The 16,498-nt window shown below is 38.2% G+C and overlaps 1 protein-coding gene across 3 annotated transcripts in view; it reads left to right on the top strand.

The window, feature by feature from the left end:
* PPARGC1A (PPARG coactivator 1 alpha) overlaps nt 1-16,498 on the top strand; it is a 328,446-nt gene that overhangs the window by 302,385 nt on the left and 9,563 nt on the right. For all 3 annotated transcript variants that reach the window (XM_077136510.1, XM_077136512.1, XM_077136511.1), the window contains 3 exons: nt 6,896-7,799; nt 8,357-8,461; nt 8,622-8,742. In XM_077136510.1, coding sequence (XP_076992625.1) covers nt 6,896-7,799; nt 8,357-8,461; nt 8,622-8,742 — 1,130 coding nt within the window. The remainder of the gene's footprint in view (nt 1-6,895; nt 7,800-8,356; nt 8,462-8,621; nt 8,743-16,498) is intronic.

Here is a 16,498-nt window from a genome sequence, read left to right as displayed (position 1 = left end):
TCATATATCAAGTCATTTATTCTTTTTGTGACAAGACTTCCCTACTTACTGCAAAGTTGAACTTATACTGTTTTTGTTGTGGGTCTGGGGTTTACCAAATCAAGGTACAAAAAATATCTCTCAACAGCAGCGACTTCTGTCATTGTTACAACTTTGAGCATTTAGGCAAACACATGATAGCCTTGTTACAAAAATTATCCTTTTGATCCCCTGTCCATTTCATTTGTTGAGGAAAAAAGCTATAGTTGACACCAGCTATTTAGTGTACCCTGGGTTCAAACCAGGCATATCTGACTACAGAATATCTCTCTTCCCTGAAGGCTGAATTTTAAACATAGTAGTTGACATCTGTTGTGTTAAATGGGTTTCATTTCACTTGCCAAGTTTCACTGATTGTTATTGGCTGCTGGGAACATTATGTTGAAAAGGATTCTAAGGGCAAGTGTGTACTCAATAGGAATGTCATGATCAATTAGTGATGTCTGCCTTGGGTGCAGCATGAGCATGGAGGGGGTGGAGGCAGCATTCATGATCCTTGGTCCACATGCTTAATCTGTTTGTAGGAGCAGAGCAAGTGTGTCGAACTGTTGTCTAGGTCTTTTGGTGTCTTCTTTTTCTTTACTCTCACAAGTTTTAGTGAAATTTTCATAACATTTAAGTGTAAATGTAAAGAGTCAACAAAATTCTAAGGCCTCTAGAATAATCCCTCCTGCCCCATCTGCAGAGTCTCTGGGAAACAGGAGGAATGAGATAGGAAGTTTGCTTTATTAGGTATCGCCAGCTGGTCTGAGTTCTTTGTGATTGTCCTAAACTAGCTCATTCCAGCTGATAAAACAAAAAACAAAAAGCAAAAAAAAGCTCTTCTCTTTTACAGGTGTAAAAACTAATTTGATTTCAAAATAGCTGTTAGTAAAGCAAGATGAGAGAAGAGAGAATGCTTTTTTGGCAGAAGGCATTTAAATCTATCGCATATGGAGATTTTCAAAGTGCTACACTTTCTAGTTTCAGAAATGGGAATGGCAAAGCAACATCAGCTCACAGGGTGATGATGTTGAAGAAATCTGGTTAGGAACCAAAGAGACTAACCTAGTAATTACACACACACACACACAAATGTATAGGTATTTTTTTATTCTTATTTCTGTAAAAGCAATAAAAGCAACATAAATATTGTATAACTGATTGGGAAAATAAAGAAGATCAAAATAATGAGCAAAAATTCCACTACTCTAAAATAGCTAGGACTTAACATTTTTTTCCTCCATTGACAAATAATTTTCCATATGGTTTTGATCATAGTTGACAAGTAATTCGGTATCTTCTTTTTTTCCACACAATATTTCCCCTTGGTTTAAATCAGCAGTTATTCAAAGTACACTTCAATGGACCTGTGCTTATAAGAACAACAAATAAAAACACTCATTACCAAATTAATGTGTAAATTCTTTAATCTCCTTTTATGTGGATTTTTAAATTCTTACTTTTGAGCTTCCATTTAAAAGTTCCTTTTGGTAGAAGGAATATTGATAAATAGCATAAAACTTGCTGTATCCCTTTGTGCATACTTATTTTATATATGACAAGTTTTTTTTTCTTTTGAAAAGATGCCAAAATAGATATGGGCAATAGTGTGTAGTTTTAAAAGGACAACTGTAGCATTACAAGACTGGAAAGTGATTTTTACAGGTTATATAACCCATTCCTGTGCCCGAAGAACTCAAGAAAGGAGACCCAACAAATTCTCTTTATAGCCCCTTTCAGTATTTGGCAACTCTTACTGTCAGGAATTTCTTCCTTATTTTAACCATATCCCCTTCCATTTCTATTTTAATCTTACTCATCTTGACCCAATATCTATAAAGATGATTACTTTGTTCCTCAGTCTTCTTTCCTGGAAATGGAACTACCCCGTTTATGTTTGTCTGTGTTTAGCTAAGAACAACAGCCATTTCCTTTCCCACCTCAGCTTCAGGATTTGGGGGTAAACACCTGGACTGCCAGTTTCTCTACCCTCCCCTCCCTGGCTCTGTGGGAATGTGCTCCAGGGCAAGTAATAATGTGATAGGAATGTTCTGAAGCTTTTCTGCAAGGCCATTTTGTTCCCTTACAATCAGGGGTGTTATACAACATAAAAAGCAGCAAGGCTGAGGCATTTCCAGGCCCATGCCAGGGACAGTAGCAGGGTGGGGTCTGGGAGGACCTGGTTGTCCCAAACAGTAACGCTTTAGTTGCTGGTTCTTACAAAGCTCCAGTGAGTCCTCAGGGAAAGGTGGGGAGAGGGACACTGGAGGAACGCAGGCGTTTCTCAACCAAATATTCTCTGCTATAGCAGTAATAGTTCCTACCCAATGGATATCAAATCGACCCTTCCTAGGAATGCTTAACAACCCTCACCAAGTTTTTGGTGTTTTGTTTTTTTGCATGGGCAAGCATCAGGAATCGAACCCGTGTCTCCAACATGGCAAGCGAGAACTCTGCCACTGAGCCACCGTCACACCACCCTTGGTGTCTTTTTAAGCAAATTAGGAGCTCATCTTTTCCATTTTCTTTCAACAGTACCTGAATTGGCATGCGCCACAAGCAAAACCCTTGTGTTAAATAAACTCGAAAACAAGTTGCTGATTTAGCTCAGATTTGGTAGATGGATAGTGGAGCACCAAAAAAAAAAAAAGAGATGAGACTTCACCGTTTATCAGAGTCATTCCATTAAATGAACAAACCAAAAAAGGAATTCCTCAAAGAAAATCGTTTTATGGTACATAATGAAAAAAAACCAAAACTTTTCTTTGACTTTTTTTTTTTAATAGAAGGGCCGTTTAAAAGGATGACTGTAGAGTGTGTACCACTTCTCCCAGATTTGCTGTGCAGAAGTGTGTAAGTGTGAGTGATGTAGAGGTACTTGTTTATTATAGAGCACATTTCAATGCAGTAATCATAAATATTGCTAAGGTTGTGCTCTGTTGAAATATGACCTACATACTCTTGATTGTTTGTGTTACGTGATTTGTCTGACACCCATTACATTCTGGGTAATAGCAGCCATTTGTTGCTCTGCACAGCAGGCTCTTTTGACAAAAGAAAATAGGCAGCAATAAAAAAGCTATAGTCTGAATTACATTCTGCACAGTGCTGCACTGCTGAGAGTTTGTGCAAGTGTGTTAACAATGCTCTGAACTGCCTCTTGTCAGCCTTCAGCCTGTAATGGCCATCTGTCCTCCCATAAATCTGTCAAAACCTGCTAAGTTCAAGAGAGAGCACAGAATATACCTTGTACTGTCAACACCAAAATGTACACATTCCCCAGAAAATCAACACGCAGGAAATAATCCGGAGGTTGTGGGAGGCATAAGCACTGTTGATTTAGGCTTGTGGCATGAAATTGAGAGTCCAGCAATTAGTGGGGAGGTGCGTGAAGGTGGCGGCTTTAAGGATTCCAGTGCTGAACCCTCTCCCACCGGAGGGGAAAAATTCTGGGTAGAGGAAGTGGGATTAGAGAAACCCAGCCGGTGCAGGGACAGCCAGGGGTTCCCTGTCCCATCAGCAGCTCTTAAAAGTTTGACACCATGTTAAAAGCAGACAAAACACTTCTTACGTTCTTTTTGCTGTTCTTGTTGTTGGTTTGCTATGTTTTGCTTTCAGTGTCAACTATACCTAGAAATAGAGTTTCAATTTGGCTTTCAATTTGGCACTTGGGAATAAGAAATCTGGCGGTTCTTGAGATTTCTCAGTCTTGCTCCAAGATACTCTCTGATTAAAGAAGTTTCAATAAACTAAAAAAGTTTGGGGAATTATCTAATTTATTCCCCTTATCTACCTATCAAGCAATCCTAAAATATCTTCCTCACCTAGGTAAGAAATATTTGTTTCAACAAATGGTGTTAACATGATCATAGCCCTGATATTTTCATTCGTGGGACGTATTTTGGTTATCTCAGGGTATTTCAGTAAAGTGTAAGAATATATGAGAGAAAATATATACTTCCTATTTTAAAGTATTGCGTCTTTATTCAAAAAGAACCATGAGGGCCTTGGGAACCGGTTCCCTGAAATTCTGGCATCCTGTATAGAATCCAGCATGTAGTAAGGGCTCCATAAGCATTTGTTCGGTTAACACAGGCTATGTGATATGTGAAGAAGGTAAAAGGCTTTGATCCTAACTCAAAGAAACTACAAATGGGGTGTCACTGCTCCCAAGAGCAACTTGAGAATCAGTTATTTAAGTGATAATGAGCTTAGGTACCAGGACAAGGGTTTTGAATTTTCAAGACTAAAAAGAATTTCTATATTTAAAATCCCTAGATAGCCAAGTTATTTTTAGAACTAGTGTCTCTTTAATAGTGGCCTAATTTGGTGTTTCTGAAGTTTAGGGTTTCTTTATATAAATGTAGAAAGTCAGTAAAAATACACACACCTGACTACAAGGCAGAGCGCTCCACAGAAGCTGCAGGGCAGTCATTCTCCATATGCGGTTTGTGAACCGTCTCATTAAAAATGTTTAACCAGTTCTCCAAGTGATTCCTGGGCCACTGAAATGTGAGATCCACTACTAAAGGAGAATCTAAGAAAATAAAAATAGGAATAAAGATCACAACAAATAAACCCAAAAAACATCCCACTAAGAGATTATAATCTACCTGAAGAGACAGGATATAATGACTACTCAAAACAAGATAAGCGAGAATATCCAGGTATAGCTGATAAATATCAAGTGAGAGATCCTGATGGTAAATTATTAAAGAAATAAAATTTACCCTCAGTTGGAGTGGTTTTAGATTCTTAGAGCTGGATTTTGGGATATTGAATGCCATTTCCCCCAATTCAAGGACTGCATCATTTAGCATATGTGACTGTTATGTAATTGGTGAAGAGAGATTATCCATCATTTTTCTTTAAGTGTCTTAGGTTACTATGAGAAGTATTTGAAAACTTATCTTTTTTTTTTTTTTCCCCCACTGGCAATCAGGGTCTTTATACTTGGAGTACCGGTACTTACGATAACTTGTGGTAGAAATGAGTATATATGAATGGGGCAGTGCAAAAAGTGAAAAAATTAAGAAAAAGAAAAAGAAAGAATAGGAAGAAAGATTTACCAAACAGGAATTTCTTAGATTGAGCACAAAACATACTCATTAATGAAAGAGAAAGAGGGACTAAAAAGAGAGAATGAAATGGAATTTCATTCAGTATTGTCACACACACACACACACACACACACACACCAATATCTACTAGCAAAGAGCTGAGTAAGCAAAGGAGAATGGCTGCTAATAAATGGGGCCTTTGTGAAACTCAAGTGACAAGAAGGGAGAGTAGTGTCCCCCTCTCTTTGTCTTTGCAGTTCTGAGTTTTTCTCAAATGGAATTCCTAATACACACCTGAGTGTGATTTGCAGTTTTCTTCCTTTTGTTTCCTTAGTTAGGGAGAACTAGTGAATAATAAAAATAGTCAAACATTGGTTCAAAAGGTTTCATTTTAGGGAAATTCTTAATTTCTTTATTATAAAGTAGGAGAGAGAGTCAGTAACTTCCTGCTCATGTCAAAATTTCATGTGGCTTTCTGTGGCCTACTTGGTCCTTTATACTTTTTTCTCCCCCAGCAAGGTAGAATTTTTCTGCCTTTCCTTGAAATATGCAATTGCCTTAAGTCTAACCCCAGGCTTGTTAGTGGACTTGAAGTTCTTTTTTTTTGCTGAATAGGGCTCACCCATCCTCCTAGATAGAAAATGTATTGTAAACTAAAATGTTCCCATGTAAGCATAAAGTCATTTGAACTCCAGCCTGCTCTTTCTCAAAGTTCCCTGGGCTCTAGAGCCATTTTGCAATTACTGTTCCTTGGCATGAAGACATGAGTAGGGCTTACTCAGGGGTGAAACTCAACAGAGGTGGCTTGTGCTTCACTGGCTCTCCCACAATGGCTTCGGATGGAATTTTCTGCCATTCTGTAGAAAAGGAAGAGCCTGATGACCATCCCCGCTTCCTTCTTTATTACTGATTTATTTAATTAGTGGCATGCTGCTGAAGCTTGGACTCATTTCAGTCCCTCAGTCTCATCACCTTCACTGATGCTGGGCTCTCAATAGTCCAAAACCAATATTTTGTGGTACTGTTCACTTGGGTTTCTGTTGCAGACCATATTTTAGACCGAATGTATTAGTTATGCTTACAAGACTGTATTACACCCACATTAGCTGTGGTTTACTAAGTTAATGAATTATGAGAACAAAAAATCATTGCCATCAAGTTGTAGAGTTATCCTCATTCCCCATCGTATTTTATGAACTTACTTGGAAGTTGCTCATTTCATTCCCCCCCTCACCCTCTCCCACACTTGCTGCCATCCCACCTTTATTAATTTATTTAATTTATTTTAAGTAGCCTAAATCCTTGGCTCCAGGGGTAGATTTCCTTGATTGGACAAAGAATCCTGAGCCTCTTGCATCCTTTGCAACATTACTTTCTGACAAAGGCTACCAAGGCTATTCTATGATTTCCCCTGAGCCCAGCAATGTTAATTTCCCATAAAACAGCCAGTACAGCGCCCCTGAAGATGCATGCCTTCCCAATGCTGCAGGCCATTGAGTCCAGGGGTGATGCGGCAACATTTTCTGGGAAGCAGTTTGGGCTAGCTGTGGTGTCTGAGGCACGAAATATCACGTCTCTCACACCTGCCTGGCATTTTAAATCCATCTTTCTTGTGGTGACAGAAGCTTAGGGGAAGAGATTCAGTCTTTCAGGGCTTGTGATGAATTTGGTTTCTTTCTTCTTCACTCAATTTTAACCCTTGTCTGAAATCTTGGAAGTTAGGAAACATATCCTGGCATTTTAGAACAATATTTCTGTCTCTTCTCTCTCTTTTATTACTCTCTCCTTTTTTTATTTTTTTCTTTTTGCCATAGGCCTAACTCCACCCACAACTCCTCCTCACAAAGCCAACCAAGATAATCCTTTCAGGGCTTCTCCAAAGCTGAAGCCCTCTTGCAAGACTGTCGTACCACCACAAACAAAGAAGCCCCGGTACAGTGAGCCTTCTGGTACCTCCACCAAGAAAGGGCCAGGGCAATCTGAGCTGTATGCACAGCTCAGCAAGACCTCAGTCCTCACCAGTGGACATGAGGAGAGGAAGACCAGGCGGCCCACTCTGCGGCTGTTTGGTGACCATGACTATTGTCAGTCAATTAATTCCAAAACGGAGATTCTTATCAATCTATCACAGGAGCTCCAAGACTCTAGACCACTAGAATATAAAGATGCCTCCTCTCATTGTCAGGGGCAGCTTTGTTCTTCCACAGATTCAGACCCGTGCTACCTGAGAGAGACTTCGAAGGCGAGCAAGCAGGTCTCTCCTTGCAGCACCAGAAAACAGCTCCAAGACCAGGAAATTCGAGCCGAGTTGAACAAGCACTTCGGTCATCCCAGCCAGGCTGTTTTTGACGACGAAGCAGACAAGACCAGTGAACTGAGGGACGGTGATTTCAGTAATGAACAATTCTCCAAACTACCTATGTTTATAAATTCAGGACTAGCCATGGATGGCCTGTTTGATGACAGCGAAGATGAAGGTGATAAACTGAGCTACCCTTGGGATGGCACGCAATCCTATTCATTGTTCGATGTGTCGCCTTCTTGCTCTTCTTTTAACTCTCCATGTAGAGATTCTGTGTCGCCACCCAAATCCTTATTTTCTCAAAGACCCCAAAGGATGCGCTCTCGTTCAAGGTCCTTTTCTCGACACAGGTCATGTTCCCGATCGCCATACTCCAGGTCAAGATCAAGGTCCCCAGGCAGTAGATCCTCTTCAAGGTAAACCTTATCAAAACCCACCCAAAGTATAAATAAGTCTTTCCTGGGAAGCCGAGTTCCCCAGAAGCGTTCAAAATCCACAACCAGCCCAACCTTCCCTGTCACATCCCGAGTGCCGCTGGAAATAACGAGATTGTTGCTGCACATACATTCCTCCCCATCTTTCCTTAAATCTGTCAGCCTTGAACACAGGGCCTTGAGCCAGTCAGATCAGAGGGAGCAATTTGTAAGAAACTTGCTCATCTAACTTTTTCCATTACCTGGAGAGCTGCCCTGTGCCAGGATAGTTGAGATCCATGCAAGATAAAGCTGACAGCGTACCAGACCCTGGGCTCGGTGTTAACATCAATAAGAGACACCGAGAGAGAACACGTCACTCCCCGACCTCTAAGCTGACTAGATGATCACAAACTGTCACCAGGAAATCTCACCGGTAGCTAGGAAGGAAAAGCCAGTTTCTGTGATAACAGCGCTCCAGAGGATGTTCAGTAGTGCCGATAAACTTGGGTTAAGTGGCAGTTGCAAATGCGTTTTTTGTTTTTCTCCCTTCTTCTCAGATCTTGCTACTACTATGAGTCAAGCCACTGCAGGCACCGCATGCACCGAAATTCACCCTTGTGTGCGAGATCAGGCTCCAGTTCGCCTTACAGCCGTAGACCCAGGTAACAGGGCATTTCATTTTCCTCAGGCTCCTTTCATCCCCTCTTTTAGATAACAAGATGTTATCTAAAACCCTACACTCCCCCTGCCCCTCAAATTATTATTCACTTTGCCCAATGCAAATTGAGGTGGTTGACTTAATGATGAAGTTCTGTTTCCCAGGTATGACAGCTATGAGGAATATCAGCACGAGAGGCTGAAGAGGGAAGAATACCGCAAAGAGTACGAGAAACGGGAGTCTGAGAGGGCCAAGCAAAGGGAGAGGCAGAGGCAGAAGGCAATTGTAAGCAGCTGGGAGCTAACTTTCATCTTAAAGGAGGGTTTCCTTTCCTTCTGTTTCTTTGTAGATTAGAAAATTGTTGGAATAGGCCATAATCAGCCTTTTAACTTGAAACTGTGGATGAATCCTCAACACTTCTTAACACAGCTCTTTGGAAAACAAAATGTTAAGCCAGCATGTTTCTCGTTCCTATTTTCATCCTGATGTTCATTACTGTTTTCAACTTTTCTTTTCAAGAGTGGAGGGAGTACAGATTTCTTTGGGTAGATATGGGTTGGCCAGAGGATTTTTTTTTTCTTTTTTTATGCTTATTTCTTGTCCAGTTGCTTCTTTCTCTGAGAGGAAAATGAAAAGCTGTGGCCGTTGGATTTCAGTGTTGCTCTTTTTGGCAGTTATGAAGATTGGATTATCCATGGAGACACTGTGTTCCAGCCAGATTTAAGGGAGGCAGCACATGTAGTTTGCTCAGAAGGTTGTCATTTCTTTCTTATGCTGGGTCACCAACTAACTGGGTAGTTGACATCCACACTTCTTTTCAACAACTCATGATGAGTTTTTGGCACGATTTAATGCGGGATATTCCATTCATTGGATATATAGACGGTACGCACTCCTTTTGTATAAAGATCCAGTTTACTCTAAACTTGTTTGTGCTCTCAGCTGGTGACTATTCTTTTTCAGTAGCTGCTTACTAATGCAGTGACTTTAACTTAGCTGCTGACTACTATATATCAACCTAGACCCTGGATGGCAAAATATGAGGTGCTCCAATTGTCAGCATACAGTACATGCCCATAGCAGACATCCCTAATCGATCATGGAGCTCTTTCCCACTGAGACCCACACAGCCTTAGGTTCTTTCTCAACATTGTGCTACAGGGAGCCATGGCTAATCAATCAGAAATGGCAGCATTGCTTTTGTTCATTGCAGCTGCTGTCTGTCTATGCTAGCTGTTAGGAGTCGGTTTAGTAAAGATTAGCTTTTAAAATAGCTTGCAAAGAAGCTAACCAAATTTTAGGGAAATTATTTTTAGTTGTAAAGGTTAGATTTATATGGAGCCTTTAAGAAAACTCCACTACTAACATCAACTCATCTTGAAAATCCTATATTAAACAGCTGAGGAATGGACTCAAAATTAAGCGTCAGTCATCAGGTACCAGCTGGAGGAATAAAAGGTTAAATGAGAGATTTCTTAATTGTAGGTACTCCAGGAGAGAAAAGCAAGAAGTAATTGAATGCTTGGGCTAAAGGTCTAGGGTAGTTGCTGCCATTTAACTTTGAATCTAAGACTGAATCAAAGGCCTTGTGCAAATTACAACACTTTTCCTCATTTTTCTCAACTTTCAAATGAGCTGTGATATTAAGATCTGCCAGGGCATCATTAGTTAACACTTAAGAAGACTAATGAAAATTTAAAATTCAATTTTTCTAATATTGCTGAATTTAATTAATGGCCTATTCAATAATTATAATAACTCACATTTATATAGTGCCATATAGTTTACAAAGTCTTTTTATATGGTACATTACAGTTAACCTTTACAAAAGAGAATCATGTTGAGCAAGCATGTAGGAAAATAGTTTATGAATAGCAAATTCATATTTTTATAAAATACTTTATGATTTTTCTCAACAATATAACATTAAAGAGAGAGATTAAGAATGTCATCATGTACTTGCTCATTTGAGCAAAAGGCGATGCAGCTATAATGAAAGCCAGGTTATTATTTTAATAAAAATATGTAGATTGTGATGTCTGCTTATTTTATACTTTCCAAATATAACTTACTGTCAAATATTTAACTAGGGTAAAGAGATGGAGGAAGGAGTTTTATCACTAGATGACTGTTTCCAAATAGATTGAATAGTGTGTTTGGTCTATGTTCCATAGTTGATGCCTGAGCCAAAAACAGTCTTGAATTTAGTAGCCCCTGCTTGGAAACAGACACCACTCTGCCTTCCCTTTTTGTGACAAATGTTGACCAGGTCTTTAGTTAATTATTTGAATAAGACACTTTATCATTTCCCTTTAAATGAGGGCACATAGTAGTACAAATGCCACCTCAGATTATTTTAAATCATTATAAATGAATTAACTAGAGATCTGTAAGAATCTTGGCTTTGAAAATTTTTAATTTTTGTTTTGGAAATGCAGGTAAAGAAACTAGGACACAGAAACTGTTTACTAACAAAGTGACCTATAGGTGGTAAATGCTTAATAAAAATTTTGGACTTTGCGCTGAACCAATTCATTAGGGCAATTATATGCTTTTTCTCTTTAACATAAGTGAACTCATGATTCTTTGTTTGTCAAACATTGGTGCTTGGGATATAAAATTAGTAAGACATGATTCTACATCCAGGGAGCTTCAAGTCTACTGACAAAGTTAAATAAACAGTGTGATGAATGCTAGAACAGAGAATTTATATAAGGTACGGTGGTGGCGTATGGCTGGACACGTTGCTCTGAGAATAAGGGAAGGCATCCCAGGGGATGGAGGGGGGAGGTTGATCTGAATCCTAAAAGCAGGGAGGGAAAAGTTTTTCTAAACCTGCAGTATCCAAAACAGCAGCCATTAGCCACATGGCAAATTTGACTAGTCTGAGTTAAATTGCACTAGAAGCATGATATATACATTGGATTTTAAAGACTTAATACAAAACACTGTAAAATACTTCAATATTTTATATCAATTACAGGTTGAAATGAAAATATTTTGGATATATTAAGTGACAAGATATAATATTAAAAGTAATGTTGCCTATTTCCTTTTACTTTGAAATATGGCTCTTTGAAAATTTTAAGTTACATAGGCTGCATTATATTTTTATTGGACATTTCTTTTCTAGAGGGTGTAGATTATAATAAGTCTTTGGGAAAAAAAAGTAAGGTATTTTGGGAAACTTCTAGTCATTTAACTAGAATACTGTAGTTTAGGAGAAAGGAGAAATAAGTATAGAGAGCTCATACTTATTTCATACTTTCAGAAGACACTCCTGAAACGTTCTTTAAGTCACACTAAAGATTTTGAAGTCTCTCTTGAAGGCATGGTGGAACTATTGAATGAGTTTATGCACAGGAAGATTTTATGATTGATTTCTTTCCTCAAAATGGTCTTTCTTGTGCCATAATGCATTTGCAGAGTTACGGTCTTGAGTGCTATAATATATGTAATGGTTTTTGACTTGTTTGACTAAATTAGCTTGAGAAGCCACTCATGAAACAGCTAAGGGAACTAAGGTAGTCCGCTTAAGTTGGCAGGTAGGGAATTTCCATTCAGATCTTTGAAACACCATTAAAATAATGAATAAGTAGCAAATTACATTTGGAATTTCTTGGGTGCAGGGCTGGATTATCTATTAGTCAGATCAGTCTGACTAATGTACTTAAGGTAGCAGCAAAGCAGTACAAAGAATGCAAAAGGAAATGAAAAAAATCTTAAAATTATTTAATGATTAATATTTTTAAAACTAAGTAATCTTTGCTACCTTTGTTTTATGATTTGCATTGTTTTTATTTTGAGTTCCTTAAGAAGGTGGTGGATGGGGGGGTCTGTAATATTTTCAGTGTTTATGCTTCTGAAAGGTTTAATCTAGCCCAATTTGAGTGCACCAAGTCAGATAGTTAAGGAGACACTAATAATCAATTATTACTAACACAGAATCATATGCTATGATTAACTATTGCCATTGTTTCAGTCGACACTTTCCTCCAATTCTCATCTAAACTCTTTCTCAAAAACCAATTCACTCTCTGACTTTCTGTCTCATAAGCTTGAAATAATTCAGGTTATACTGAAGCTCCACAAGCCAGAGTTTAGTATTTAATGTCAAAACTGTCACTACTCTAATTTCTTGTGGCGTTCTAAGTCCAACTCCATTTGCAATCCGTACAGTTTCCTGCCAGAAAACATGATAATGGGATGTTAATTTAAAGGGCAAATCTAGACATTATGATAGGGTTCGGTGCTTAAAACTAAAACCAGAGTGTTTGGGCAATGCCTGCCATTTCATATCTCTTCTGTATTGGTCAGGAACGTAGCCCAAGAGTCAGGAAATGTGCATGATCACTGAATATCACAAGCTTTTTCCAAATGGAAAAAATAAGTTATATCATTTCTCATAGTTATACTTTTTAGATAAAATAAAATAGTTGTCTATTCAGGTCTTTTTAAAGAGATATTTCATGTGGGTGAATGAATATATGTCATGTGCTTATGTTCACCACTTAAAAATTTTCAGTTTTACCCATAGTAAGCATATGTACTCTCACTCTGTAGTTTTCCTGTTTTCTAACTTGTCACTGTGTTTACTTGAGCCTTAGCTCTTAAATCGACTAACCTGGATTTGTTCTCATTATTCAGCCTTAGACACCAAGGAGGGTAGTGCTTGGATAGGGGTACCTTTGGAAAACTGAATGCTGTAGTTTTGTTACTTTCTTAAGACTGCTCCTCTAATAGTAAGAAATATTATAGAATTCATACCAAATTTATATGAATGTAATCAATATTAAATACAAGAAAGAAAAATTACTTTTTAGCATTTTGTTGGGCTTCAGTGTTTCTTTATATGGATATCCATCCATATCTTTTCATGGCCATCCACCCTTCTTGCTGTTTCTTTTAATGAGAATATCTACTTGCACCATTTACCTTAGAAATAGCATGGAATTTATCCATTCACCTCATCTAAGGTATTTATAATTTCTTTAGAATTTTTGAGGAAGTCATGTTAGAGCTCATTTAGAAATTAATACAAATCTTGCATTGCCCAATCGATGCAGTTTTCTTAGAATGGAAGGGAGAATTTGAAATTATTTTGAATTGAAATGTAGAATAAAAGTTCTGAGAACCCCAATCCCAATTATATCAGGCCCTTCCCTATGATTACCTAGCATTATAGAACATTCTAGTGAGATAACCCATTAAAAAAGCACCAAGCACAGTATGTGGCACATATCAGAGTTCAATAAATGTTAGTCTCCTATTTCATTTCCTTCTTTTCTTAGCCAAACTCTTTTATCAGAGATAACTTATTGTTTGATGTGAAACAACTGTTGTATGTTTTCCCCAGCTAGCTGGGAGGTCCTATGCTCTTTTTGATAGAGATTTTGATAATGCAAAGTCAGTTAATTCAGTCAGTTGTTTTCCTTTATTTATCCCCTGTGTTTAGATATAATGAGCTTTTGCTATACCTGTTAATGCAACATAAATCTTCAATTTTATTATCCACCCCATCAGCAAACTAGCGTTTGTGAAAATTGAAGCTTAAAGTTATTTGATAAATGTTCCATCTTCGCTGGTAGTGAAAACTGGTCTGAAAATCATTTTTCAAGGAGCTTTTTTCAAAGGTTTAGAGTTCCTCCAAGCCTTTAAGAAGTTGGAAATGTTATTAAGCATTTTGATTTCTTTTGCTTTCATGTCCTGTTTAGAAATTAATGTCTTAAAAAATTGGCTGCAAATGTTAAGGTTTTTTAAAGATATGAAATCTATTCATCTGTCTAATAAAACAGCAACTAGTTAAACGTAATCAGTTTTTTGCTAGACGTTTTGGCCAATCTTGCAAAGATTTTTGCTTTTGCTTTTTTAGACTTTCAGATACCTTTTATTTTCATGGTAGCAGTAGGAAAACCCAGCACTTTAATAATTTGTCCAAATGATGATTTCAACACCTATTCAAGTTCTGATCTTTGTAAGGTAGCAGAAGCATGGTTCCATTCCTGTGTTTCAAGAAATAATTGAAGTGGTTGTAAACCAGCCCTTTGGATTCTTGTTTCTCCCCTTTGAATCATGTCTTCTTTTTACTACAGAATGTACTGGTATCTGTTATAAAAGGTCCTCTGGTTTACTGATTTTGTGGAATCTTTGTTGCACACACTTTGTATTAAGCAGCAATTCTGAGACTGTTCCAGTATGCCTGCATCTGGGCATACATATGGTCAATTTTAGCTTTAACTTCAAATTTCCTTAAATAGTTAGACTGTGTGTATTCCCATAAGGACAGTTGAACAATTTCTCTGTGGTGGTTAAATTTCTTTCCTTCTCTTCTGCATTTCATCCTCCTTTTACTCTAAACAGTAGTAACCTTCCTGAAAAGGCTTATTTTGAAAAAAAAAAAAAATCTATGATATCCAAGCAGACAGGTGCCAGGAAATTTAGATAACAGCCCTGTCACATTTGACTGTGGCTAGAGCTGGATGTGTAAATAGAATGGAATGTAGTGTTAGGAGTCTCTTACTAAAGCCGGCAACACAGTTTCAGGATGAACCTCGCCAGTCATGTGTATTTATTGACCTCCTCGATGGGCAAGAGGCTCTGGAGCAAACCAATTACAGCTTTCAGTTGAGACATACAATCTACATGGAAGCTGATCAGGCAGACTGCTCTGTTTGCTGAACTTCTGGTCAGTTACCTAGGCCCAATAACTGCTGTCAGAGGAATTGTGTTTTACCAACTGCTTCAGCAGAGTCCTACCTCTGTTATCCAGAGCTGATTTTTAGCAACAAGAATCCTGTTAACATGTAGCTACTCCACCCTTCTTACCTTTAAACTTGTAAAAATGAATCTTGGAAATCCTTGTTAATTCACTTATCTGAGCTATGCCCCAACCCTGGCTTTTTTTTTACCCCTTTACCTTAGACAGTCTCAGAGCATAGGGACCACATTTGGGTATCTTTGATGTTAATGCTGAGTAGAGGGTAAGTGTTAAAAATGATCAGCTGAATAACTGATTGAATTCCCAACAATTATTTATTATTATGTTTCAGGCACTGGGCAAAACTCTCGGAATATAGTAGTGAATAGGACAAATATGAACTCTGCTTTCATTGTAGTTGGGAAACAGACATCAAGCAATGAATAAACCTAATGATTATTTAATTACAGTTGTTCACAGAACTACAAAGGGGCAATAGAGTGTTTTGTAAGAGCAGCTAATAGAAGCCTGATCTCATCCCAACTCTAGGGAAGGAAATGGTTGTTGAATCTAATGTACTAATAAACAGAGTAGTATTTGTGCATGGGGAGGTGGTGGTTACTGGAGGAAATTGGGAAGGATATTCTGTGTATCAGGGGATCAGTTGTGCAAAGGCCTTGGGGAAAGAAAGAGCACAGTACACATTAGAGACTGATAAAAGCTCAGTATGGCTGGAAAATGGAGTAAAGGCAAGAATAGAATGGGGGAGGTAAAACCAGTAATGAAGAGAAGGCCAGAGTATACAGGGCCTTTTAAACATTGTTGATGAGTAAGGTCTTTAATTAAAAGTGATGGGAAGCTATATAAAATGCTTTGGAAGGTAACTGGTAGGATCAGATTCTTGTTCTCTTAACAAAGACTATTCTAAATATAGTAAAAGAATGGATTGGAGGAGGGTAAATATGGACACACAGATTCAAATTAAGAGGCTGTACTATCCAGAAGAAAAGTTGGCAGCTTGGTTTAGGAAGATGGAATAAAGGAGAGAATGTAGAGTAAGATTTAGCAGGTAAAATCAGCAGGATGTAATGAATGATTTAATATATGGAGGTGACCAAAAGGAAAGAGCTAAGGATGACATTCATGTTTCTGTCCTGAATAACTGGCTAGGTGATGCAATGTTGCTAATATAACAATAATGGAGAAAGACTATCTGGTGAGAGAGGGCAGTAGGAGAGTCTGGTTTGGGTCATATTTACTAGTTTAAGGTTTCTAAGGGATAGCCAGCCTGAGAAATCACATAGAAAGTGGATTATTTGAGCCTGAGGCTCAGAAGAACTGTCC

The sequence above is a fragment of the Tamandua tetradactyla genome, chromosome 19, assembly GCF_023851605.1.
Source record: "Tamandua tetradactyla isolate mTamTet1 chromosome 19, mTamTet1.pri, whole genome shotgun sequence".
Lineage (NCBI taxonomy): Eukaryota > Metazoa > Chordata > Mammalia > Pilosa > Myrmecophagidae > Tamandua > Tamandua tetradactyla.
Note: the sequence above shows the minus strand (reverse complement) of the source record. Positions and strands in the feature narration are given on the sequence as shown.